General features: G+C 38.9%; 5 protein-coding genes across 5 annotated transcripts; 2 read left to right on the forward strand and 3 right to left on the reverse strand.

Annotated features, from left to right (window-relative positions):
* The first annotated feature begins 1859 nt into the window (after window positions 1-1859).
* Window positions 1860-5738, forward strand: LOC141821770 (BOI-related E3 ubiquitin-protein ligase 1-like). Its single transcript, XM_074709130.1, has 7 exons — window positions 1860-1957; window positions 2041-2168; window positions 2252-2619; window positions 2713-3687; window positions 4340-4509; window positions 4621-5033; window positions 5677-5738. Exons 1-4 carry the CDS (start codon window positions 1917-1919, stop codon window positions 3232-3234), a joined length of 1059 nt encoding a protein of 352 aa, XP_074565231.1. The 5' UTR covers window positions 1860-1916; the 3' UTR covers window positions 3235-3687; window positions 4340-4509; window positions 4621-5033; window positions 5677-5738.
* Window positions 5739-7402: 1664 nt separating this feature from the next.
* Window positions 7403-12487, forward strand: LOC141821769 (SEC12-like protein 2). Its single transcript, XM_074709128.1, has 10 exons — window positions 7403-7760; window positions 7875-7969; window positions 8745-8895; window positions 10627-10718; window positions 10815-10914; window positions 10995-11070; window positions 11158-11278; window positions 11556-11672; window positions 12078-12145; window positions 12236-12487. Exons 1-10 carry the CDS (start codon window positions 7437-7439, stop codon window positions 12313-12315), a joined length of 1224 nt encoding a protein of 407 aa, XP_074565229.1. The 5' UTR covers window positions 7403-7436; the 3' UTR covers window positions 12316-12487.
* Window positions 12488-13053: 566 nt separating this feature from the next.
* LOC141822517 (uncharacterized) lies at window positions 13054-13705 on the reverse strand. Its single transcript, XM_074709962.1, has one exon. It carries the CDS (start codon window positions 13624-13626, stop codon window positions 13234-13236), a length of 393 nt encoding a protein of 130 aa, XP_074566063.1. The 5' UTR covers window positions 13627-13705; the 3' UTR covers window positions 13054-13233.
* Window positions 13706-15245: 1540 nt separating this feature from the next.
* On the reverse strand, window positions 15246-18058 carry LOC141821587 (putative pumilio homolog 8, chloroplastic). Its single transcript, XM_074708968.1, has 5 exons — window positions 17031-18058; window positions 16789-16951; window positions 15813-15976; window positions 15474-15732; window positions 15246-15391 (listed from the first exon to the last, which is right to left on the reverse strand). Exons 1-5 carry the CDS (start codon window positions 18056-18058, stop codon window positions 15284-15286), a joined length of 1722 nt encoding a protein of 573 aa, XP_074565069.1. The 3' UTR covers window positions 15246-15283.
* A 1695-nt stretch (window positions 18059-19753) lies between these two features.
* On the reverse strand, window positions 19754-27100 carry LOC141821179 (putative MYST-like histone acetyltransferase 1). Its single transcript, XM_074708561.1, has 10 exons — window positions 26815-27100; window positions 25437-25525; window positions 25045-25104; window positions 24291-24503; window positions 22780-22848; window positions 22194-22355; window positions 21074-21167; window positions 20295-20437; window positions 19900-20098; window positions 19754-19805 (listed from the first exon to the last, which is right to left on the reverse strand). Exons 1-10 carry the CDS (start codon window positions 27086-27088, stop codon window positions 19798-19800), a joined length of 1311 nt encoding a protein of 436 aa, XP_074564662.1. The 5' UTR covers window positions 27089-27100; the 3' UTR covers window positions 19754-19797.
* Between the last annotated feature and the right edge of the window lie 302 nt (window positions 27101-27402).

Below are 27402 nucleotides of genomic sequence, written 5' to 3' on the forward strand. Positions count from 1 at the left end.
TTCTCCTTCAATCACCAGTCCCCGGTTACACTCTCATTTACCAGAATCCATCATTTTTTTTCGTGCTTTTCAACCTTCATCTTCACACTCTGTCTCTGTGCTTCGATCGAATTGCCCTCTCGTGAATGATTTTGCGAAAAAATGCAAAGCACACAGCGAAAGTGACGTGATGAACTCATTCATTTGGAAAGCGAAGTACCACCACCGCATGTGGCATGGCTTATCACCATCCTTCGTCTCCATCAAGAGAGTGCACCTGAAGACTGTTGATGAGCAGCAAAGCGCAGGGCAGGCCACGACGCACTGGGGCCGATACCACTGGGGCTTAGATACCACTGTTCGATGCAGTGGATCGAATGGTGTTCCTGATCTCCACCTTACTGAAAAGTCTCAGGCCCCCCCAAATGCTCGATCCACAGCAATTGCCCAGCCGTTTGTCTTACATTGCAAACGCTGCTTCCCCTTTTCCTTTCTCAGAGACAAAAGACGGTGCACTTTCTGAGCCGCCCTTCCCTGGCCATGGCGAGCAATATCCCAATCAGTCTTCAATAATTTGCCTCTGCTACATGTGGGTCTACTGCTTTTGATTCAACTCTCCATGTGTTTGCTCGTATGGATCCAGGTTGACCGGAGCAACGTGGCCATGTTACCAGGCACGGCGGCAGCCATGCTGCCAGAGAGGGAAGGCAAGGGATGTGGTTGAGGCAAATCGTCGACTGCTCGCCGGGCGACTGATGATTTCTGCAAGCCTTGTTTGTTTCTTATGATAAGTATGAGTTTCTGTTGAGTGTTGAACGTTAAGTTGATGTGATATCGAAAAAATTAGGATAAATTATCAGTTTTCCCGTAAAAATTAAGATACAAATAAAGAATTTTAAGAAAATAAATTTTCATAAGCCGTATACGATTTTGTGATTTAATGTATTTCCATTATGGATAAAATCTAACACAATCATAGATAAAATTAATTAATTTTATTTGCTAAATTTAGTATACTTATCGAAGCATAATCTTCGAGAAATAAAATTGTTTAAGGTACCTCGAGATCCCCGACCCTGATCGCACCCATCGAAGTCCTCGGAAAGCGTTCTGACACGGCGCTGACAGGAAGCAACCGCCTGCCCCGGCGGCGACTGCTGGCCGGCGACGACGCCCGGCCCTCACAAGCGCGGCTCGCAAAACTGGACGATGTCGACGGAATGGACGACGCGACGGGATCGAACTGATGCGCTGCTCCCCGAATCTTCATCGATGCCTTCGCCAGTTCGCCGCTGCGCGCGGTGGACGAGCACGATCCCCCGCTGCCAGTCGAGCGAGCAGCGAAGCGGAAGGAACCTGGCGCTTTCTCCACCGTCGTTGCGTCGTGGATCGTGTTGATGGTCCGTGAGCCGATCAGGCACGGCACGGCACGGCTCCGCCACGGGGCTCTGGCAGTGGCACACGGAAGACGAAGAACTCTGGGTTTATTTCAAATTTTATCAGGTTTAATTGGATTAAGAGTATAATTGGCATTGTTAACTGCCCAAATCCCGCAATTAACTCGGGGAGAAAAAATAAATAAATAAATAAATAAAAGAAAGGAAGGAAAACCGACACGTACGGAAATGGTAAACTTATGCGACTTGCGGTTTGCAGATTTTTGTTTACTGAACCCAAGTAAACCGGCCTATTAAAAGGAAAGAAGGAAAAAATTAGCCATTACTTTTTCCGTGCGTTTGATTTCCGACGCAGAGACTGTTTCCTTTTGTCTTATCTGTCCCACGTGGCCACCTCCTCCTTCTCGTGTTCCCTTCGCGGGATGTGTGTGTCTATATATAGAGGGCGGAGAGAAGGGGAACGGGTTGAGTGGGAAGTCCAGAATCTTCTCGAGCGCTCTGTTTCTCGCGTGGACGGGAAGGGTTTTGCATCGGGCGGCGATGGCGGTGAACGCCGTGGGGTTCTACGATTTCGGTGGTCGGTGAGTTGTCGTCGTTTCTGCGCCGCTTTGGCTCCGTTGAATGGATTTTGTGGTTTGGGAGTTTTTTATGGTTTCGATTTTAGATCTACGGAGTTGTGTGGACCTGTTGCCGATCGATCCGTTTTTGGTGTTTTGGGGGCGGTGGATGAGCTCCAGATGTCGCAACAAGGCCCTGGGAATCTTCTGCGGCTCGGGGTAAATCTAGGCATCGGTGAGTGAACGCTTGCGATGGTTGAATTGTTGGGTTGCGCCGGCGATTGTTTGATCTAGAGTTTATGGATGATGATGATGCAGGAAAGCAGCAGGAATCTCCGCAGGAAGTCTCGACCGACCCAAGGATGCTCGGTGAATGGCAGAGCGATCTAGCCTGCAATGGCTCGGTTTACAGGGATTTGGGACCGGCGAAGTGTGTCGTTTTGCCTGGCCGGAATCATCCAGCAACTTCGCCGGTTTTGCCTTTCCCCGGCGCAGCTACCGACTCGGTGAAGGTTACTGGAGCGGTCCCCGGGATTCTTCCACAGAGTCGATTGCCGGAGACCGGCACACCTTCAACCAGTGGGCGCCAAGCTTCAACTTTACCACCCGTCTCGTCTTCTACTCGCGATCTCATCTCTGTTCTTTATCAACAGAGTCAGGAAATCGATGCTTTTGTCCGTCTTCAGGTATCTTTGGCACCTTTTTTTTCTCTCGTTTACGTGTTTCGCTTGATTATTGAAGTCTACGTTGTGCTGATTATTAACTTCGGTCGGTTGCAGAACGAGAGGATGCAGGGCGGATTGCTGGAGATGTTCAATAGACATTCGCGGTCTGTTCTCTCGGTGTTACGGCAGCAAGCGACAATGCGATTGATGGAGAAGGAAGCCGACTTGCAGAGGGCAATCCGCCGCAATGCAGAGTTGGAGGAGAAGGTGCGACAAATGAGCGATGAGAACCAGTTCTGGTTCAACATGGCCAAGAACAACGAAGCCGTCGCCAAGAGCCTCCAATTGAACCTGGAACAAGCCCTGCACCAAGGCGACCTTAGCGATCGCAAGGTCACGCTCCAGCCCGACGACGCACATTCCTGCTGCTACGAAGAGGACAGTTCCGCCGCTGCACCGGCCGCCGACGCCGGGAGGGCGAAATTGTGCAAGACGTGTGGCGTGAGGAACATCTCCATCCTCTTGCTGCCGTGCCGCCACCTGTGCCTCTGCGACCTCTGCGCATCCCACGCTGTCGCGTGTCCGGTGTGCGGCGTCACCATGAACAACTTCCTCGAAGTCTTCGTGTGCCGATGAACCGCCGCGCGCGTCTGCGGTTGCTGCCGCAGTGCCGTTGCGGGTTTCTTTGTTGTTTGTTTTGGCAGTTTCTTCCCGCGCCTGTTCTTGCATGTTATTTGTTCATATCCTCTGCTTCCAAGTTTCCTTGCCTTTCCGCCATCCGGCTCTTTGGATAAAGTATCGTGAATTTTGTAATGTTTTCTAATCATTTTGCTGAAATATCGACTTCCCTGCCGAGGAAGGAACCCCAAAAACGATCCTTTTTTGTTGTTGTGAGCTTCATTATGTGTATTATTTATCGAATGGATTGAGAAACTTGCTCAGGGGCTCACCGGGCGGGAAAGCGTGCAGTTTGGAACTGCCATTATGGCTATGGCGAAGAAAGGCAAGGGCGTGGTGGCGAAGTTGAGATGACTGACCTGCAGCAGCTAGCACCATAATTGCACCAACCGAGAGAGATTCGCACGCTGGGTCAGTATTTAATTCCATGTTTCTCTCAAGATTTGTTTGATTATGGACATTTCAGTCCTTATCCTGCTTGCAAATGCTTATGTAAATGGCGAAAGATTGAGTCAATTGGCACTCATGATTCACATCTAAACCAACCAATGCATCACACCTGCTCACTCGTATTTGTTTCCTTCTTCTTGTTGTTATACTGCATTAAAACTTCTGTCGCCTAATGCCTTCTTGGCTTGGTCGACAAAGACAAGGAGGGACATTGATCTTTCATCGGGCGGCATTTACCTAGTACTATTACTATCCACCGACCGAATAAAGTAGGAACTAGTGAGAAAAGATGGATGGGCAGGTAGAGAGGTGGCTGAGATGACCCAAGTTGTCCTTTGCAGAAGATTTCTTCTTCTTCCCGCTTTTCTAGGGGGTGGGTTGAGGCCACCTTATCAAATCCCCTCGGCTCTGCGTGGATTAGATAACCTATACCTTGCTTTGATGTTGATCATGCACATCAGTTGACTTGTCTTTTATTATTGCTTTTCTCTTTATCTTGTTGGAATACTGCTGCCTACAAGGCATCTAGAATAAATGCTTTACTCATATTGAAATTGTAGCCGTGTCGTGATCTCACACAGTTTTTGTGGGCACACTTTTTTTTTTTTCTTAGGGAGGTTGCTGGATGATGTACCATGGAGACAAGATCTGCGCTTTCCATGGCCTCCAAGGAGGTCTCTGGGTAGGTCCCTCGAGAGAGATTGACAGGCATTTGGTGGTGAACATGAGCAGGCAGTCGTGAAGCTCAAGAGTTTTTAATTTTCAACCTTCTCGAGGTGCACGGTACGCAGTGCCACCCCACCAATTGAGATCTTGGAGCTGAAAAGATGCTCCGTATCTCCACGGTCATTCCTCTTCTCACCTTTTATATATATTTTTTATCTCGGAGGAAAGAAATAACAGTGGTGCAGAATATTAATGGCTTGCATGGGAATCTGCAAGGTGTCATTAGATAGGCTCCAGTGGAGAGAGGTCAAGGAAAGGCAAGAATTTATTGAATGCTTTCTTTGTCTGGGAACGAGATCTGATCTATAACATGGCCAGTTGGAGCCAATACAAGAAAACTGATGCACGAACCTAAAGGCAACTCCATGGACCTGCAACTCGTTGGCAGGGGGCAGCAGACAGTGGCAACGTGCGTTGCTTGGCTTGTAAAAGAAGACTTTGGCAAGTAGTTGTGACATTACATGAACACAGAGGGCTCCAAGAGAGGAAGTAGTTTCACCCACCATTGGCCCTAATTAAACCAGAGGAGGAAGAATGGCTGGCCAACCTCCTTGTGAACTTCGCCCTACCTCGCAATTAAGGTACACTGACCCTTGATGATAATGTCTTAGGATTGCCTCAAAGCATGACTTAACTGGCCACATTTTTATATAGTGCCCTCCTTGCATTCTTGTTCCAACAAGAGTCTAAATCATCAGTCATCAATCACACATCTCAGATTTTTCCTATTTGAATATTATTCATACATGAACTTCTCCTGCATCTTCTAGGCTGATTGAATATTATCATATTTGACATCTCTAATAGTCCCAAAACAGAACATCCTGGAGATGGTTGAATACTTTTCTATTTCTTAGAATATTAACAGTAGTCTAAACATGTTTAGTTGAAATAATTGTCTATGGGTTGTTAGCATTTCTCAATCAATCAGAGCAACTAGCGTTTAGCTAATGAATGATATGAGCAAACAGTAAATGATAAGACCAAGGGGTAAGCATTAAAACACCATCCATCCAGTGATGGTTACTGACTGCACAGGAAGGTTTATCGAGATTAATATTGTACAGAAAGCATGTCGATCATCAATGACATCTCTTAACTTTGCTGATTGCGTGGCGAGTTGCTTTCAGGCATTTCATTATCAGCAATAGCCAGCTTTTGCCGCCCCTGCAATGAATCACGATTCATGTGTGCCTTTTTTTTGTTTTTGTCTTTTTGTCACAGTTTAGTCTCAAGTAATTATCAGTCTTGGAGCCTCTGTTTTGAATGGTAGGCATGAGCTGACCCATTCAACAATTGGTGTCCTTGTCCTGGAGTTCAACGTGAAGACGTAATGACAACTAGCATGATGCCATCAAACAATTTGTCCTTCAAAATCTTCATTAGTTGGCTGCCCAATTCAATGGCCGAAAGAATACAATTCTCTCCACTGACAAAATATGTCTGTCATCTCGACAAGTTTACCTTCTCCAACTTAAAATAAAGAAACGGCAAGGTACAGGACTGATGGATTTTTAATCGACCAAACTATGATGATGAAGTTTACAAGGTTTAACAAATCTATTATCCTGGTTTTCTTATTTGTTTTCTTAAATGTTTTATCATTGCACCACAATCGTAGAGACAACGGGTCCAAAGTCGACTAGACACATCAAAACGGTGAACTAGGTTGGGCATGATCAGACCTAATCAGTCTGCTTTCTTAGCAGTGTCGAGTTGGTCGAGCTTGTGACTCCAAGTGAGTCGCCCAACATGAGCTTAAACTTAGTCGCCTACGATCGGGTCGGGCCGCCCTTGCCCAATAAGGGGCCATGCCAAGCGAAGCACAGGCGGCCTAGTCCATTTTACATCTCTAAAGCCCGTTTTACACCGCTAAGATGGACTTCGTGTGGAAGAGATAAAAGGCAAGGGCAAGCTTATAGAAGAAGTCTGTTCCAACGGAGGAATAGGGTTAAGAGAACTTTTAACAAATAAGTCTGTTTTTGTTTTTTTTTACAAATATATTATATATTTCATCATTTTAAAGAGTTTTGATTATATTTTGATTATTTTTTTATGCAGGTTCATTTTATAATTATTAGAGGGTGTTTGATTGGAGATTATGATTAATAATTTTAGTTATCTATTTAAGGTCATCAATGATAATTTTATTTGATTCAGATTTTAATTAATTTTTAAATAATGTAATATCACCGTCAGTTATAATTAGAAAAATGTGATTATTTTAGCAGTTTAAGATTTTTTAAGATTTTGAAGATTAACGAATTTTTTTTATGATTATCTTTTGATTTTAAAAATAAATTAATTAAATTTTATAATAAAACTTAATTGAAATTGAGTTAATTAATTTAATAAATTTTAATTTAAATATTTATAAATTAAAGGAAGATAATTTATTTATTATTTCTTAAAATAATTATTTTATTAAATATATAAATTTATTTTAAATTTTATAAAATTAATTAATAAATTATATTTATTAATTTAAAATAAATTATTATTATTAAAATAATTATTTTTTTAAAATATTATTTTATTAAAATATATATTTTAAATTTTAAAAATAAAATTAATGAATTATATTTATTAATTTAATTAATTATTTTAATAAATTATTTTATTAAAAATATATAAATTTATTTTAAATTTAAAAAATTATAAATAAATTATATTTATTTTTATATATATTATCAATTTATTATCATCATTAATATTATTAATTTAATTTATTTTAAAAATAAATTAAATTAAAAATAATATAATAAATATTAAATTGATTATATTCTATTTTTTTAAATAAATAAATTAAATTAAATAATATTAAATTATATTTTATATTTATAATTTTAATTATGTGATTACTCAATAAGCAGTAGCTGATTATCAAGATGCACTCTTAAATTTAATGTAAGAGGAATTGATTCCTGGCCCAATAAATCAACGAGTCGCCGTAGATCCAAAGCTCGGAGGAGGCAGCGGCAACCATGGCGAGGGGGCGACAGCGTGAGATCCCGCCTTGCTCCAAGACCTACGGCTTCCCCATCTTCTGCGCCTCTTGGGTTCCCCTCGACCGCATCTCGACTTCCGCCGCGGCGTCGGCTGAGGCGACGACCGAGGGAGACGCCCCAGCAGAAGGGGAGGAGAAAGAAGGTCAAGGAGGAAGGTCCGCTACTTTGGCGCAAACTCACGATCCCAACCGGATCTTGTTTGCCCTCGGAGGAGGCGGCGGAGACAGCCGGAGCGGGGTTCCCAATGTCCTTCTCGTCGCCGAGTTCGACCTCGCCTCGCGATCCCTCTCAGAGACGCCTGTAAAAACCCTCTTTAGCGCCATTTGATTTCATATTTATGTGCTGATTTATCTGGGTTCCATGTGAGCGCCGTTTCTGTGGGTTTTCTAAAAGCTCAAATCGTGATGTGTGTAGGTATGCAGATTGGGAACTGATATGGATGCGCCTTATAGGATGGCCGTGCATCCTGGAGGAGACGGTGTGGTCTGCTCGTTTACGAAGAGTTGCAGGTTTGTAGCCTCTGTCCTTCAGATCCTCCCTTTGTTTTGTTTTTTTTTTTTGACAATTCTGTGCTTGTTAATCCCGTGACTGATAATGAATTGAAACTTGTTTTGTCAATTCATTGCCATATAATTTTCTGACAATTTTTTTACATGTTTGTATGAAATCTATAAAGCAAAATTGTCTAGGGATTCTAGGCTCAAATTTCTCTACGGAATTTAGGCTTATTGTTTCTTCCGTTATATATATATATATATGTTTTGATTTTTTGAACTTATAATGACTCTGTAATTTAATCCATGTTATTATGCTCTAATTTGACCACGAACACATAGCAATCACAATTTCACCATGTTTTGCCAAATAGAATATTTGGATATCTGAAAAAAGGATGTTCCTTCTAGTGTCGCACTTTGAATTAATTGTAAATAAACATGCTCTGAGAATGAAGCTTTTATTATTTTGATTTAGTACCTGTCATGTAATTGACTGTAACAAGTTGAACTAGAATTTTATATGCACTGTATTTTCGCTTCCTTTTTCTAATACCTTTGAACTGTTTAATTTTTACTTAGCAAGCTGTTTCTTTGAGATGTTTATGTGTACAAACTTTACGTGTGTTTTCAATATTTAGAATTTGATCTTTCAATTTGCCTGTGGTTGTGAATCCAGTACACTGGTTTGCTTTTGTTTGACATGAAGTTTGGCAAGTGTTTCTTTATGCTGAATGATTTGACTCATCAGTTATAACCATTATTATAAATATTTTACCTTTTCTTTTAGATGGTTTGAGTGGGATATTCCAGAAAAAAAAGAATCAAATAAACTAAACTTGAAATCTTCAGCAAAGAAATTAGTGCAACTAGAAGATGTTGGACAGCAATTAGCATTGGCCTTCAATTTTGACGGTTCTATACTTGCTACCGGTGCTGAGGTAGATAAATTTTTATATGTTTATTTGTTTATATTAGTTAATTCATCTTGTTAGCTATTTACATTGTAGCAACACGTTACACATTTGATGTTATATTCTACAATGTATTTATTTTAGCACTTAAACTATAGACTTTTATTTTTGTTACTTACTGCTTGCTCATAAATCTTTATATATAGACAACTAAATGGATAGGATTCCATTCTCCAAATAGAATGATAAAGGCCATGATGATGATTGTGATTTCATATCACTTGTTAGCATTTGACGACACCATTAAAATATATTAAGTTTACAAATATAAAATTGATTAGGAAAAAAGAGATGAGAAAAGTAGGTGTCACGATGATTCCATTGCAAAAATGTCCTTGTTCCAAGGGAATAAAGTTTCACTATATATCTTGTCTAGTTGTCTCTTCTTATATATATGGAATGAAATAACATAATATAGTAATTTCATTGTTTATCCACTCGTGTGACTTTGGATACATGTCTAGGATTTGCTGTGCTGGGTCTGTCACACCCTGATTTTCAGTTCGACATGCATCAATATGCCTATACGATATCATGTATTCATATCCACATCAACTCATTATATTTGGCCCCATATATTACTGTTATGTTAATTATTGTGGTAAGGCTTCTCACTCCTTTTAAAGGTCATATTTCCTTCACATTAATTAACCCATTGTTCATGTGATGAGATCTATTATCTTTGCATATGACCTTGTTATGGATTTCTGACTACATTCTCATAGTAGTTTCTTATCTTTTCCTTCTTTGAGCTTTGGCTATGGAAGGAGGAAGTGGAGAGATAATAGTCGTTTTTTTATTATATGACAACTTCTGATGCTTGTATCCACCTCTGCATCTAGCATTAGGTAGATTGCATGCAATCACTATCCTAATTATGCCTTATGTTTTGGTTCATTTCTTCTAGAACACTCACAAAACTTTTTTGATTATGGGTCTATCACTGGAAATTCAATGTGCATTCTTGAATATGTAGGTCACACTTCTTCAGTATTGGTGTCAGTGTTTTATCCTTTGCATTATATTTGAAAACTCATGGCTAAAAAAGAGATACATGAGATGCAGACACCATCCTTACTCTGTGATTGATTCCAACATTTTCTTATTTATTGGGAGAGACTAGTGAAAAGAAAGATGCTAACGAAGTTAACATTTAGTTCTCTAAGAACTAGAAGGAGAAAGATGATACAATACTATCTCACTCATTGAAAGGGATGATCAAGGAAAGATAACTAAGAAAGCATGCTAATTAGAGTTGGTGAAGCAATTGTTCCCTACACTTGGAAATTGGTTAAAGAAAGATGCCAATAATTTGTTGTATCGTCCAATTTTCTTGGTATAGCCAATGCAATTAGGAATTTAACTTTTGAAAGTTAAGCTTTGTAAATTTTTATGTTGTTAGATCCTTTTTTATGTTGATATCTTGTTTAGAAATAGGAGATTTATTCCAAGTTAAATAGAGTCCTTTTATGTAGTTCTCCATGTGGGATTATTGTTCCTCGTGCTGCATCACACTTTTTCTTTTTATATTCAATTTCTAAATTTTGCTACTTAAACATGTGCTATAGTTTGATCCCTATCTATTTATTTAGTAAAGCTGGCACACTTTGATCTTGATTCCTTAAATTAACTTGCTTTCTCTATTCATATTGTTTTGTCCAAACAACTTGTTTTAATTTGTGTTCTCGCTGCTTGCAGGATGGACATCTAAGAGTCTTCAAGTGGCCAAGTATGGAGAATATTCTTGATCAAAGTGATGCTCACACGACTGTGAAGGATCTGGACTTTAGGTGGGTGGATAGCTTGTTACACTCTAATTAAGTCAATAGCATTTGATTTCTAATTACTCTTTTTTATTAAATAAAATTTTCAAAAATACTCTGCAGTTCCAATGGTAAGTTTCTGGTATCACTGGGCAGTAGTGGCCCGTGCAGAGTTTGGGATTTGACATCATCAACTGTTATCGCCAGTCTGGCAAGAGAAAGTGTAAGAAGCTTCTTAATTGATTATTTATTGCGGAGTCTGAACTTCCCTTATAACTATGACTCCAAAATACTTGTTTCCAGGGTGAACATTTTGGTTTCTGTAGGTTTTCCCGGATTATGGCCGATAACGAAGTCTTATACGTGACCGCCATGAATGGTGCTGTTATATTTCTGTTTCTCATGTTCACGTCACTGTTGTTCCTAAGATTTTAGGATTTAAACTAACTTGGATGTTTCTCTGTAGGTAACCAAGCAAAGATTATTTCTTGGCATTCCCTTTCCTGGAAGAGAATTGGCACAAAGAAAGTTGCCCGTGAGCCTATTTCAGCATTTAATGTGTCAATGGATGGCAAACACCTCGCCATGTAAGTGACTAAAGCTCTCCTACATTTGCGAGGATAATTATGCTAGTAGCATCTTTTCACTGTTTGTTAATGCCTTGAATCGACTAATCTTATGTTGGTTGAGCATCTTATACTTGTTTTTTTCTTCTGCATTTTATGTGAGATTTTCCAATAGTGCCTATGCTTACTGACAATCTGTTAATCTCATTACTTATAATTGTCAACTTAGCATGAAATCACACTAATTTTTTCTCTCGTTAAAATAGGTAGCTATGATAATTTTTCACTCATCTTGCAGTGGGAACCTGGATGGGGATGTTACCATCTTAAGATCCTCTGACTTGCAGGCACAACTAACTGTTAAAAAGGCACACCTTGGAGCTGTCACCGCCTTGGCTTTCTCACAAGATTCAAGGTCACTAAATCTCTCTCTGTTCTAAATTTCTGGCCTGTAAGAAAGTAGAGCAGCACTACTGCTCAAGTCCCTGTTTTAGCTGAATTATCTCTGCGCACCACGATCCGGTCCCTCTTTCCCCCAAATTGAAATAGAAGCTTAGGGCTCATTAGGTCATTAGAAGAGTCTTAGCGAAGGAAGCAGAGTGGTCTGGCCTGATTTTTTTAAGTGGGTCAAGTTGGCTAAATCTGGGGATGAAGATAACAATTTACACAAGTAAGCTAGTGCAAACAATCAAAATGTGAGGAACTTGCTCCTCATGCTACTGAAACTTTGTGTCAAACCTATAGTTACAATAAGCGCAGAGGTAGTTCTGCTAAATGCTGAGTAGATAAATTCTCGAGTCACTAGTTCCCTCGTGTGCAGGGCATTGGTCTCAGCATCTTTCGACTCAAATGCGCGTGTTACAGTGATCGAAAGGCAAAAAGGGAGTGGTAAGCACACTTTTTTTTTTTCTTTATTTCTTATTTTCTTCGGAATTTTATTTTGAAGTCATTTATTAACTGTAAATACAATGACGGCAGGATTCAACGCCTGGGTTTTGCTGCTGGTGATCCTACTGGCTATTCTCGCCTACTACTTGAGGTTGAAAGAAATGCTTTAAAGAATTCTGCCATGCTCGGTACATGCTCAGGAACTTGTCGCCTCAGACTGTGGGTGTTCTTTTATAAATTCGAGTCTTCGTTTAAGCATTTAAAATGTCCTTGGCAGGGGGACGAAGTGTGTTATCAAAAATTTTGGATAAATTAGTTGAAACGGCTTGTTTGTTCATTTTATTTGAAAAAAAAACATTTATTTTTTTATAGGAAATACTTTTTTTAAAAAAAATAGCTTCTCAAATAAATAATAAATAAATTTAAAATTTCAACTCGTAATCCGTTTAGTCCAAATTAAAGTCATATATTCATTTGATAAAATAAGTTATAAACAAATTATGAAAGGACCAATTTTAAAATTTATTGAATTCATTTTGTGCTCCCTTGCTAACAATCTACATCTTTGTTATGAAATTAAGAAATTTGTTGCCTCATCCTAGGATGTGATGTTAAATAATATAATATTTTTTTAATATAAATTTTGGTGTTATATCATTCTTTCTTAAAATCTACCATTATAAATAACTTAAGCCGATCCCGACGCGATGATGTCATCGCATGACCCGGCATGACGTCGATTCCCGGCGACGTCGAACGGGCATCAAGTATCACAGCTGGCTTCCACTTCACTGAACCGAGGCTACGACGACGACGACGACGACGAGCGCCCCTATCTAGATTCAAATTTCCGAGTTTACCATTCAAAGCTCAAGAGAAACAAGGGAGGAAATCGTAAGATCAAGAACAAAAGGTGAACTGACATGGAGATTCGCAATTAAGAAACAAGTCTCTATCGCACGTCCAAAAAGGTAAGAAAATTACAAAGACAACGATCGAAATTAATAGCAGCTAATTAATTATAAAGCGCGAGTTTAAGCTAAGGAATCAATGTAGAAATTGGGACGCAGACGCAGATCTAACCGGATCTAGAGCGCCGCGGCGGCGATCCACATCGCGCCAGCCACGGAGATCCAGCTGACGGCAGCCGAGGCGGCGCCGTTGCCCGGAGGTGAGCTGGGGGGCTCGGGGATCCCGGCGGGCGGGGCGGCGGTGGAGGAGGGCCCTTCGGAGTGCGACGGAGGAGGGGCGGGAGGGGAGGAGACTGGAGCCGCGGCCGGAGGCTCGGAGGAGGGCGATCGCGCCGGGGCCGCGGACGGAGGAGACGGGGACGGGGGAGGGGAGACAGGGGCGACGGTCGGCGGCCTCGCCGGTGCCGCGGCCGGGGGCCGGGTGGGAGCGGGGCTGGGGCCCTGGGCGGCGCACGCCGCGGCGAGGAGTGCCATCAGGGCGAAGCGAAGGACGGCGAAGGCGGAGGCCATGGCGACCGCCGCGAGATCGACGGCGAAATAGATCGGGCAGCGAGAGTGGCGATCGGGACTAGGGTTCGCAGCGGGAAGGGAAGATTTATATAGCCACGGCGAAGCGCAGGAAATTAAGGAAAGAGAAACCGTTTCTTTCCTTTTTCGAACCGCTACAGCTCAGCGCGAGAGTCCCCGCCAGCCGTCGGACCGAAAGCGTGTGCAGGTAAAGATTTTTCATGTCAATTACTGGTTTTTTTAAATTTCTTTAAAAGAAAAAAAGGAAAACGGTTTGGTATCTTTAACCAACGGTGGCCGTCGGATGGCGATCGGGCGGATGAAACAACTCGTGGGCGTCGCTAGTGGGATTCGGTGGGGGTGGGGAGGAACGCAACCAAATTATTGGTTTGGTTTTTATTTACTTAATCGAAAAGAAATAATGGGATACGTGTTAAAATTCTAGATTTGCATGTGGTGTGGTGTGGTGCAGTTGGGCGGCACATGGGTTCTTCATGGGAACCAATTATCATTATCTGATGTGGATGCCCTAGTGGAGTCAAGTTAGGTTGGGCTACAAGTCAAAGTCAAATATGTTTTAGTGGGAATCAAGCCCTTTCAAAAGGGAGCTCGAGTTAAATCGAGCTTACTCAGTCCGTCAAGCCCGAGAGACTTAGACCCGGATCGAATCAATTAGAGAAACATAGCTTGAGCTGATAATCTCAATCGAGAAGCATAGTCGGAGCTGACAACCTCACTCGGGAAGTATAACTTGAGCCGATAGTCTCACTCTGAAAAGATATTTATGCTAAAGATGTTTATGCCCTTAGTCTTAGGATTCTCAAATAATTTTGACTCCTCAGCCAGCACATCCACCCCCAACTGTTTGTGCCTGACTGAGTAACTTAGGCACTCATCTTTTTCACATCTGACTCGATTCTAGGGCAGTTAACTCGACCGTCCTAGTACTATCATATAGGTTCTATGGGGAAAACAGAGAATGCAATTGCTAGAGGCATGAATGGAGAAAGCGTGGAGAGAAACAATAATATAAAAGGAAGTCCGTTCCCATAAGCATAGGTAGACACACAAACACAATCACCAATTCTTCAATCATTTTTCCCATCTCGAGGATATCTAACTAATTTAGAGTCTTAGACATCAGAATGGCCACATCAAGGTCCATTGTGACGTCATTCTAATCTCTCATTTGAGTTCTTAAGATTCTTGAATCTTTTTCTTAGCCGAATTCTTCAAAATCATGGATGGCTCGTTCATCCACAAACTAGACTAGAACAATTACATCGATGTAAATATTCAGATCGCACAGATAATCCCGCTGAAACTAGGGAAAAAAACAAACTTTCAAGCTGTTCTTACTGCCTAACTTTCTGCCATGTACAACAAAATTTGCAGGGTGGGTGAACATAATATCGACAACAGAACGCTAGCTAAAGATAAACCTAGACAAGAAATTCAATTATTCTCGACGCTACCTAACGTAAGACTGGAGAAGTTAAGATAAATACTACGTTACATTTAGTTTGTGGGTTATCTATCGTACAACAAAAAAGCTCTCATTTAATCCGTAGACAAGCAGCGTGCTGACGATTTCTCCATCTCCGTCACCCATTTAGTTTAGTTTGTAGATAATTGCACCAACAAATTAATAATAGGCGATTCACTTCTTTGATAGCAGTTTGGAGAATACCTGCCTGCAGTGAGGGTTGGTTTTCAGGGTTGCTGCCAAAGGACGAATGGCTTTCTCTAGTGCGATTCGAGGCTGGCCCTGTAACAGAAAGAGAGAATGCCTGCGTGAGAAAAGAAGAGCAAGGAAGAATTCTTGTTTTGTTCGACAAGTTTCTAACTACCTTTGAATATTCGAGAGCTCGTTGGATCGGATAGTTGGCATACGGGTGCTGCAGGAACTGGCCGAAGTGAGGAACAGCAAGGAATTCACTTATAATGGTGGCCGGAAAGTCTTTGCCAAAGTGCAAGAAGCATCTCTCCACCACATTGCTGCTGAACTTCTGCGTGGAAAGTTCGACGTATTTCCCTTGAAATTGAGATGCCAGAATAGCATTCGCAAAGGGCATCTCCAAATCAAGAATCGCCTGGACTACATAGTTTCTGAAATACAAGGGGCAAGATAAGTGAATCTTGGCATAAAACTGAATCTAAATGCAGAAGAAGCAAAAAGAAATGGATACCCGTAGGGATCTTGAGCAAGTTTAAAGCCATTAGCAGCGATCACCGCGACCAATTTTTCCTGATGTTTGCCGGTGAACTCTCGTATACATTTTTGTAGCACACAACATCCATGTCGATGAGTAGCAATCTCGACACAGTACGTTACAGCGCCGTCGAAAATGAACTGCCACCACAAATCATTATATGCATAAGAAAAGAAGGAAAAAGGTAAAAGAAATTGGGCCATTTTGCACAATTTCAGAACTATTTCCCAATTCACCTCTAATATTTTCTTGCTAACATATTACAACAAATTTCATTCTTTCTTCCTTGTATCACACTCTATAACAAGGTGTATCATGTATGAAACTTTAACATAATGAAGAAAGAACTATTCTTTATTTAGTTAATAGCATCCTATAGATAATCATTGCCAGTTATTTCTATGGCAATTTGAGAAAGGTGGCAAAGAGATTATGTATAATTTTCCATTGCTGTTCTATTTAGGTTTTGATTTGGCTTGAATTATTTCTATAAATGCCCTAAATATTTTTCTAGCCCACAATAATACCATTTAACACACTATTATATGTGCATTTCTTTCTATATTAAATCAGAATCTCTATAAATTAATATATTATGTATGAACACCAACATAATGAAGAACTATTCTCCATTCCTCTTTCTTATTTTACAGTCCTAACGTGTCAATACCAAGAACTAAGAATCTAGTATATTCAATTATGAGAAAATTCAACAAAGATTTAAGTCAAAACTGTGTATTCTAAGTGACACTGGAATCTAAAACTATATGAAACTAAAGAATAAAAAATGGAAGTAAAGAATAGAAAATGAAAGAATTCAAAACTAATACTTCAAAAGAAAATAACAAAACCATGAGACAGAATTATCTAGCCCCTTAAGGTGAGATATGAAATGTTATTGTAAGTACTGATCAGAACAGAAATGTTTTCCTCAATTAGGAGATTTTGCTACCTGATTGTCTTCAGTTGTGAAACTCTCCAAGCAACGTTGAAGGACATGACTGCCATTTAAGTCCTTAATGAGATCCAGAAACCCAAGTCTAAGGGTTGATATAACCAACGAAATATGTTGCTTAGTTTTCACTGTCTCTATTAATTTCTGCACTGCCCTTGTTCTGAGAAATAAATTCAATACTCTTAGTCAGATTGTTAGCATGAATTCTAAGAGAAGGCAAACAGAAAGGTACTACTCACCCATGAATGTTGAGGGAGATTGCTACAAGGTTAGCAGGATCTTTGCTAAGCACGAGCAGGATCGCCATCATCTGTTCTTCACTGCATTTTCCGAGTAGTTTCTGTATGAGATAGTTTCCGAAGGGATCGACCATGAGATCGACTGCACGTTCAATGATGCCGTTGAAAATTTTATTAACCTGATGCTTTCCTTCATCAAGCAACTGCTGCAATAACCGGCATCCGTGCTGGTCTTTGGCAAAGCAATATATTTGTTCTTTGGCACTCATAAAGCTCAGACACTTTGTGATGGTTCCCTGAACATTCCTTTGGTTCCTTGGGGAATGAAGCCCTCCCTTAGAGATCTTCGGTGCCATTGTCACTGGTCGATCGCCAGAAACCAAGCAAGGTTCTCCTCTAATCATCTGTGAGTGAAACAACATATCAGATATTGGATAAGGCCCATTACCAGAGTGAGTAAAATTGCCAGAATCGTTTCCCCAGAAAGGGGAATTTGGTCGCGAAACTTGACCAATTTTCAACTCTGTTGTTCGAAAAGAGGGATTCCCGAACAAGTCTACAACGCCAGGATAACGCTGCGGGATTTGAGGCAGAGGCGCGTTCCCATTCTCATTTACCAAAGAATCCCCAAACGAAGGACCGACTCGGTGATGGTTGGTCTGGGGCAGGAAACGATCGATGGGGCCGTTTCGGTCGGCGCCGAGACGGACATTGCGAAGCTTCTCGAGCAGGAGGGCCTCCTCCAACGTCGCGTCGATGGCCGCGGGCCGCCGGGTCCGATCACTCTCGCACAGGGAGATACCGCCAGTCCCCGACCCCGACAACGGAAGCGAACGCTCCGCCAACGAGCTCGGAACCCCCTCAGACCAGAGACACCCGCCGCCATTGCAATGGAGGCCCGAAGTCGGCAGCTCATCGGACGTGCGGAAACCGCCACCGCCGGGTCCATAGAGGACGCCGCGATGACAAAGATGGGGAATCTCATCCAATAGCTTCTCGATATCGTGCTCCTCCGCTCTATTTCTCATCGTTGCGTCTTGCTCCTCCAAGATTACTCTGCCATAATCAGGAAAGAAACGGGATCAAGAGGAGGACGATTAGGGATTGACGAAAAAGATTCGAGGCACGAGGAGGCTTCGCTGAGGCGAAGAAGAAGAAAAGTGCGGAGCAAGAAGACGATGGCAGGGGCTTTATATAGAGGAATGCGAAGAGGGCGAGTCCAGTACACGACACGGCGCCGCTCAGGCGAGGCACGCTTGTGGCAGCGGTGAGACTCACCGCCCTGTTCTCTCTCGCTGTGATGGGCTGCGGGGAGCGGTAACTTTAACGTACATTCTTTTCGGATATTATAGATATTTTTTAGAAAAGGGCAGAAAAAGATATTTTTGATATTTTTTTAAAAAATTCTTTTGTGCGAGAAAAGGACGCCTATTTTAATGCCCTGCGAAATATCTCCCTCTTTATGCGAACTCAGATCCTATAAAAAATGAAAATATTTTGTTTTGTTATTTTAAAAATTTGGAAAAAATTGTGTTAGAAAATGTCAAGATCCGAGATATTTGGGATATATTGTCTTATAATTGTATATGTTATTTGATTTTGTATTATTGTGAAATTATGCTATTTTTTGTCTAAAAAATACAACATAAGTTTTATCATAAATGTTTATGTAAATACATTAGCCAACATTTAAACTCTATAGCCTAGCCAAATGCTATTAGCGGCAATTAGGAGTGAATAAAAATTCAATTAAACCGGATAAATCGATCGAATTTAAAAATTTAGTTCGATTATTTTAAAATTTTAATAATTTTTTTAAAAAAATTGATTAATTCAGTTCGATTTTAGTTATAAAATTTTTTATTCAATTAAATTGAATAAATCGAATAAACTAAAATAATCAAAATAAAAAAATAATTTATAAATTCGTATATAAGTAAACTTATAAATCCCTAATTAATTAGTAAAATTTTTATAATATTTAAAAATTTTGATTATTTCAGTTAATTTAATTAAAAATTAAATTAATCGATATTTTATCGGTTTAATTTATTTATTTTTATTTAAAAATTTAATTGATTTGATTAATTAAAAAAATTTAATTTAGTTCAGTTTGATTTTAATTAATTTAATTCAATTTAATTCGATTTTAATTGAATACTTAATTCTAACAGTAATGACGAATTTGATTTCATAACAAATAAAATCGAATACTCAGCCCCAACGGTTATCTTTTTTCTGCTGTTGCTGTTATTAAATATAACCATGATTCCTAGCGAATTGCTGAACGCCACGTAACCTTTAACGGAGAGGTCACTGGCAGCTGCTTCACAACTACTGACTGGTGGCGGTAACTAGAACGCGTGGGTAAGTTGAGGAGGCTACATGTCGGAATATGATTGGCGGAGTTCTAAAAGCAAAAAGGTGAAGTACGATTTGTTTTACAAATAAAAAATCAAACTGACAAATCAATAATTAAATTTTGTTTTTGTTTTTTTTAAAAAATAAAATTTGGAGAGATGAGTGTCACGTAAATAAATCCAAATGTTAACTTCATCCTCACTACAACTTTATGATGCCAAAATTTAGCTCCTGAATTTTGGAAAGTTTACAAAGCCATGAAGCTTTTTCTTTACCTTGTCGACTTTTTTAGGATGAAAGTGAGAGGTGAGGTTAGAATTATACTAGTGAGTGGGTACAATGTAACACAGAAAACAAAGAGAGAAAGAAAACTGGACTTGTTACTTGAAACTCTTGTAGAAGAGCATCAAAATCCTGAGAGATATACAGCACACCATAATCAATCTTTGGTGCTAAGAACACCTACACACCTACTACAGCTGCTGATATTACATACAAGAACACTAACCTTGTTCTTTGTAAGGAGTCCAAATCAGTTTACAAACATCCACCTCCAAGCCTCCTCGTCCAGCAGCCTTCAGGTGGCGATCCAAGACCTTCGGGTCAGCGCATATAACATGCTGTCCCTTCCTGTATTGTATCAAGTCGAGAGTCTGCAAAGTGCTCAAGATGTCGTCGGGTTTAATGGCGGTCATGTCGCTGAGTTCCTGTTGATAGAACAACTTGAACATTCGATAAATATTTCAGACATCACAGAACTGTCACAAGAGTAATGAATCAGGAAGGAGAATGATCATGCTGTTCTCTAGGGGAAAATGTTAACTAGCTAGCAAACTTCCAATAATGAGAATAAAAGATCAAAAATGGGTACAAATAAGAGAGAAGTAAAGCGGCGACAATTACCTTGATGGAGATATTGCCCTTGTGCTTTTTCAATATGTCCAGAAGAACCCTAGTCCAGTACCCTCTATAACTTAAGAGGCCAAGATCAGACAAGGGTCTCTCTGGGGTTCCAACTTTACCCTCCTTTTTTGAAAGTTCATAGGCTGGTCAAGTTCAATAAATTTTGATTAGAATAATCGTGGTTGATAAAATAGTCTAACAGTCTACATAACCATTTATATCAAAGCAAATTTTTCCTAAACCAAAATACTATGTAAGAAGAAATTATCTTAACCTACAGCAAAAACATAAAATGACCAACAAAATGAGTATAATTATTCCTGTCCTATATGAAATGTGCAACACCAAAAATGAGCCATTCTTTCCAAATATTTTGGGCTTCCCTACCTGATGCTTTCCTGCATCAGGCTTTGTATTTGTGTTTCCAGTGCAGAGGTCAAGATTTGATTAACTTGAATCAATAAAACTATCAACATCATGAACTGTCGTTCCAGAGACACTAGAATGCCACCATAATAAATGGAATATTTGAAAGCACAGCCATGCAAACTTCCAAAAAACTATCATAGCAAAACTTCCATTGGATCTTAAAAATGCTTGTTGATCAGAATAGTGGAGTATACTGAAAAAGTCATAAAATATGATAAAATTGTACTTCTACTCAGCAGAACCACTGGAAATATGTACAAAAGGGGACTAGTTTAAAACAGTATTACTGGGGATTGACACAAATGTTCGGCTGACATTAGGAAAGTGCCTAATGATGTTAAGAAGCTTACAGAAAGCAATTAGGAATTTCCCATAGCCTTTCCTCTGATAAGGAGGAAGAGTGAGAATACAAGCTAAATTGTATGACTCCTCTGAATGTTTTTCCTGCACAATGATGTAAAGAAAACATAGTCAACAATGAATTTGCAAAAGAAGCAAAATAAACAACAAGGAGAACTTCATGGAAGTAAGAAAGAAGAAAAAAATGAAGATACTATTTTTTGCATGATTTTGCTATGCAAATAACTAACAAAAATTCTTAAGGACTAAACAAAATTATCCACTAAGCATACTAATTGTAGAGGGAGAGCCATGGCACCAACCCTCTCAAGGGAGAGAAATGATTCTCAAGTCCTCAACGTTACATTGGAAGGTGCCTCATGAAAACCAACCCTTTTCTTTTCTTATGATAAGATTATCTGCACCAAAAGTTGAAATTCTTCTATTTGTGAAGTTATCTAACTTAATCCTAAAATGATCACTCAATGAGACATACTTTAAGAACATTAGCTAACCAATCTACAGTCATGATAAGTTAATTGGTTCCTAGGTATAACGTCATATTCAAAGACAATTATAAATAAATATTCATACTAACTAACTGGTCAGAAAGACAACTTGAGATACAGATTGTTCTCTGATGATTTCAATGTTCATTCAGACATGTGGCACAGGACTCCAGTTAAAAAATTCGCAAGGGGGAATAACTTATTTAGGCCAGCATAAGTTACATAGAAGTAGCCGCTTTGTCCATGGTTTGAAACAGAAAAATAAAAGATAAAATCAAAGTTGATTTGAAAATGAGAAAAAAAATCTAAACAAAGAGAAGAAATATATTTTCATTAAAAATTAAATCCCCTTGATGCATAATATTAGCAATAAAACAAGAAAAGAAAACACACACAGTAACAGAAAACTGAGTTGGAAGATGTCCTATTCTATCACACGGTGTTGTTAATTCTGATAATAATCAAGAATTAAGTTATACTAGGAGTGCATCAGTTAGAAAAGTAAAATCATAAAGTCTGATGAATTAGTAAAACTTGAATGACACAAGGCAGCTCATTAAATGTCAAAAAAGTGAGATTTCATCATTATAAGAAGGGCACAGAAAAACCCATCAAGGTTTACCTTTGAGAAATAACCAACCATGTGGCAACCTCGATCATCACATTCACAAAGAATATAGAATAGAAATAAATCAACATCATAGTAAAGGGTCTTGTGGTCAAGAAACAATTTAGCCAAATAGCAAAGATTCTGCCCATAAACTTTGTTCTTCTTGCCATCAACCTGTGGGAAAGTTTCTATTAGAGCAATAAAATATAGTTCGCAACACCCTAGTCAACATTGATAAAGAAAAGTGAACACAGGTCAAATTTCTGAAAATGATTCAATTGGATTCTATGAAGAAGTTGGTTGTGCTCGAAGCATCAAATTAGATGACAGTGCCAAAGAGTGGTGATGGCTGATCATGGCATAAACAAAAAAGGAAGGCCCATGAAGTAACAAATACAAACAAAGCTTGTGCACATCCATAAATCCATGGACAGGATATATACAGACACATGCACCTGTAGATCTCAACTGATCCAGCAACTCAAAGTGCTTAGCTTTAACAAGCAAGTCACTCACTCAAAAGTTTCTCATAAGAGAGTGATAGTGTGTATTTTATACTAGTCCGAAGGAATAAACTCAATGAGAATATGAAGCTAACCTCAAACATAGAAAGGGTGCCACTTCTGTATATCTCATCACCAGGAGGATGCTTAAGGTCACATTTTCTCTATGAAGTATGAGGGAGCGCATGCAAAAACAAGCAACAATATATTAAAACAAGTAAAAAAATAATTTTATACTGAACAGAACACAAGCAATGAAGCAGCCAGAAATGGATTAGCAAGCCAAAAAACTAGCCATAGCTGCATAGTAACATAAGCTTTAGTCCATCCCACCACTCACATTGGTAGCAACACCGAAAGCACACATAATCAATCGAGCATTCCTTCTCAATTCATCAGGCAAAAAAGGGATTCTCTAGCCTCAAGTAGACACTAGCAACAGCTTAAACATGGAAAATATTTTATGACCGTCAATATATAGCAACCTTCCTCCTAATAGCAAGAAAAATGTGAATGGAAGTTGGAATTCTTTTCATTTTTTAAGTAATCCCACTTTTAATTTTTGGTGTGCCTGCTGAAAGATTCACCTTTAACTTTATAGTGTTCTATGCAGCACTAATGTCAAAAGAGTATCATAACAATCCATATAACAAAGAGCAATCCATTACCTTACAAACATGCTGCCCTAGTCAAGTTTAAAACAGTTTACATGAAACTTCTGGCCCGTACCATCACCTCCTTTGCACAAGAAACTAATTTCATCTTTTTTTTTTCATGAAACTTTGAGCAATCATAGAATGACACCAAACTTCATTTAGGGAACTTCAAGAAAGCTCAAGAAACCCAAGCGCATGAATCAATGTGAAATTTGCCTAAATGACTAATTAACTAATTCTGTTATCAACCAAGACAATGTAAATCAAGTAGGACCTGCCATGATCACATGAATTATGTGCAAATACATTCCTACTGTGTTTTTCCCATTCTTCACTTCACATCTGTTACATGAGCCTCACACGCACAAGAGACTGCTTTGCAAAGAGAACTCAAGCAGATTTCAGAAAATAATTTTAGTTTTAGGATAGTTTGATACCAGAACTCATTCAGCACGTTAAACAACTTTGAATCCTAGTGACAAACAAACATAGGTTGAAAGCATAGAATAAGAATCTACTCAAGTTGATAGAACTAATAAAATACAGCTGTTGTAGGCCAAAAAATATACCCATACCATACACTTGCTGGGAGCATAGTAGAACACTTATTCTAATTAACATTATTTCTGATCAATAAATTTGTCAGTTATCATATTTGCACAAGCACAGTCCAAAAAATTTGTCAACCAGTTTACTGGCGAGAAATACATCAAATCATAGAACACACAAAAAATCACACGCAATAGCTTATCAGTATAGGTATAAACAAAGCAGTCCCTTCCACCTACACAGTACTGAAAAAAAAAATCAAGAATTATTAATTTGTAGTACATCCAATAAAAAAATTGTCAGTTAGGCAAACATGAACTTTAGTAGATCATAGGTTAACAATATTCACATAACAAAGTTTACTAGCATAACCAACAATCATGAAGTCAGATGAAGCTCACCATATGCCTTTGAAGCTGCTCTTTGCGTTTCATGAAATTGAGGCAAAACTCACAGAAAAACAGTTTTGAAGAGTCACTATACTCCGGTGGAAAAGGAGAAAAGTACCATGTATCAATCTCATATCTGCCAAGTTCTATTTTTGCAATGTTTTTGACTTTTGTAAACTCTTCATGTTCTCGTAAGCTAGCAGCATCAAGCTCCTCATGACCATGCTGAGTAAATGAAAGAACAAAAGTGAAGGAAACTTGAATTAAATCCATCATCCAAGTATCCAATTAGCAGGAAGTGGTATTTTTCTGTTTTCACATATCTGGCATAAGAAAGGTTATTGTCTGTCTCTTGTATGCCCTTCATACTATCTCATACTAAAAAAATGAAAGGTGACTTTATAGTTAAATCCATAAATAAATTTTAAACTTTATTGACAAAACAAATCACAATAAGGAAATGAAATTGACTGTTATATATAGCTATTTAGAAATTCTTGTGAGTAGACATTGCAATGTTAAGTATCAACAGTAGCTAAAGTGTGGATGAAGGCACCATTAAAAATACTGCATTTGACCTTCAGATACCCATAGTTCCAGTATGTGATTGTCCACACCCACAAAATGGAAGAAGAAAAACAGCAAGAATGTGAAACAAAATGGTCACATACATATATTTCCAAATTCCCTATATCTCAGTGTAGATTTCAAAAATAAAGGCACAATTTTAACAAGAAATTAACTAAAAGGAATTCAGTGAGAGTACCTCAACATGTGTTTCATCAATCTTTCTTTTCTGATGTCGAGTCATTTTCAAGCTTATTGCCTGAAAAGGATTGTGTAGAAAAATTTGTGAAAACAATTTCGAGTAAAAGCACTTCCAGCATAAGGGTGTGTTAGAGCAACCTAACAAACCAGATACTGGAACAATGCATAAGTAAACTATTACTGTCGGCATTACTTGCTCATCTACAAGCTGTGACAATAAATATTTCATGATGTAAAGGTAGATATGCATGCCAGAATAACAGTATATATCCACAAAATTCAATATTACATTTATTTAATACACAGCCATCCTCCAAATAAGTATCTTAAATTCAAGGAAATAAATATTTACAGTGTATACTTATCCACCATGGAAACTATGAGAAGTACCTTGTCTTCCACTTTCTCATCAACATCAGTCTCCACAGTGTCAAGATCAAGTTGCTCAAGTTTAACCCATTCATCAAGTCTCCTATTGACTAGCAAAAGAAATGCCTCAAAGAATATTATTATTTACATAAAAAGAGAGTAGGAAAGGTGATCAGCAAGTTAATTATTCATTGTAACTAGAAGAATGACAACTGAGGATTTATCACAGATGATGCTTGTAGATAAAATGTTATAATCACTTGTTGACGACATGAGATTCAAGTAGAAACAAAAATTATATACAGAAAAAACATAATCTAATTTTACGACAACCAACCAAGTAAATTTATCTCTGATAATAATTATCATAAAATCATAATGAAAGATAAAATCTTTTAAAACTGACAATTTGTTAGATCCACCTAATTAAACAAACTATTAGTCACCAAAACTCTTCAATTGACTCCCGACTCAATTTTAAATATTCAACCATCATATACATTATCAATCAATCTAAGTCCGTGCAATCACTGCCATACAATTGAACAATAATTCCTATCAATAGGTAAAAACAAATTAAGCTTATAGTATCTGTTTTCTACCAAAAATGGCCATTATTCATTCTATCACAGCATGGTTCTTATTTATTAATGTTCTATATTGTCTAACTTCAGAGGACAGAACATCTCTCATAAGTCAGAGGACAGAACATTTCTCATAAGCACTGGGAAATGCCAAATAAAACAGAGTAAAATTAATCTCAAACTGAAGGAAGCAACAAAAATAAAAGCCTGGATATGTAAATGTTTGCATTCAAAAAACCACCATTGCATATTAGAGTCGAAACAACATAAGTTTAAGCATTAATGTCCACAATTCACAAATATGTCTAAGCAATGAAGCGTGTTTTGCCACTTTACCACTTCATAAGGATTTATGGGAAACTAAAAATTTGATATGATCCTCAAATATGCATATTCAAATCACCACTTCCAAATATTATCCTTGAGAATAAGTTGCTAGATTTATTATTAGTAGTAGTAATTTTTCTATTTCAAAATATGTCCTTTAGAGTGAGTCATTTGATTTATTATTACCAATATTCTTATGTTGATAAGGCACTCTTATATATTTATATATAGAAATATCATGCAACCTTTGGAGGCAAGACATAAAATTAATTAATCAAATTACTTTAATTGTTAGAGGTTGATCCGCTCGAAGTCCCCTTTCCCCTTTTCTCTGATTTCACACGAAGATATGGCGCGGGGTCCTATCAATCTCAAAATTACCAAGACACTATGCCAGGGCACAAGCCACTAATGTTAGCTCTAACCCTAAATCCTGCCTAACAGCCAAGATGGACACACAGATCTAAAGCCAGGAGCGACGAACTTACACTCGGTGTAGTGAACATAGTACTCGTAGTCATTGGGACCTCCGGACAGGATCTTTCGCCGCTCGATGACCTTGACGGGATGGGGCTTCTGATCCCTCCACCGGCACATCACCCGCGTGCCAACCTCAAGCGGCGTCCCCCAGGACACCACCGACCTCCCCCTCTTGGGCGTATTCTTTTCCCCCTCGGACGTGGGAGGATCAGCGCCGCCGTTCGTCGCCGGGGCTGGCGCCGCCGCCCCGTTCTCCGCCTTCGCCTCTTTCATCGAGCCCATTGGGGCGTCCGAGTCGTGGCGGTCGTTTTTTCTGGTTCTGGTCTTCACTGGAGCGGCAGTTATGGGCCGAGAAGGGCCTATTTTAAATGGGCCGTCAAAGAGCCCAACAAGTGTGTAACCAACGCTATATTTTTGTTTTTATTACCTTTGAAAAATAATGAAATATAAGATATTGAAAGAAAAAAAAACAAGTTTTTATTACCTTTAAAAAAGCACAATTATATCAGCTTTCTTCAAAAGAAATATATGATTTTGAGTAGAGAGAAGTTTGAAATGAAAAAAGATTCACATAAATTTTAAGTGAAAATAATGTT

Source organism: Curcuma longa, chromosome 2, assembly GCF_044706935.1.
Source record: "Curcuma longa cultivar G26 ecotype Majalengka, Jawa Barat chromosome 2, ITB_CL_G26_1.1, whole genome shotgun sequence".
Classification (NCBI taxonomy): Eukaryota; Viridiplantae; Streptophyta; class Magnoliopsida; order Zingiberales; family Zingiberaceae; genus Curcuma; species Curcuma longa.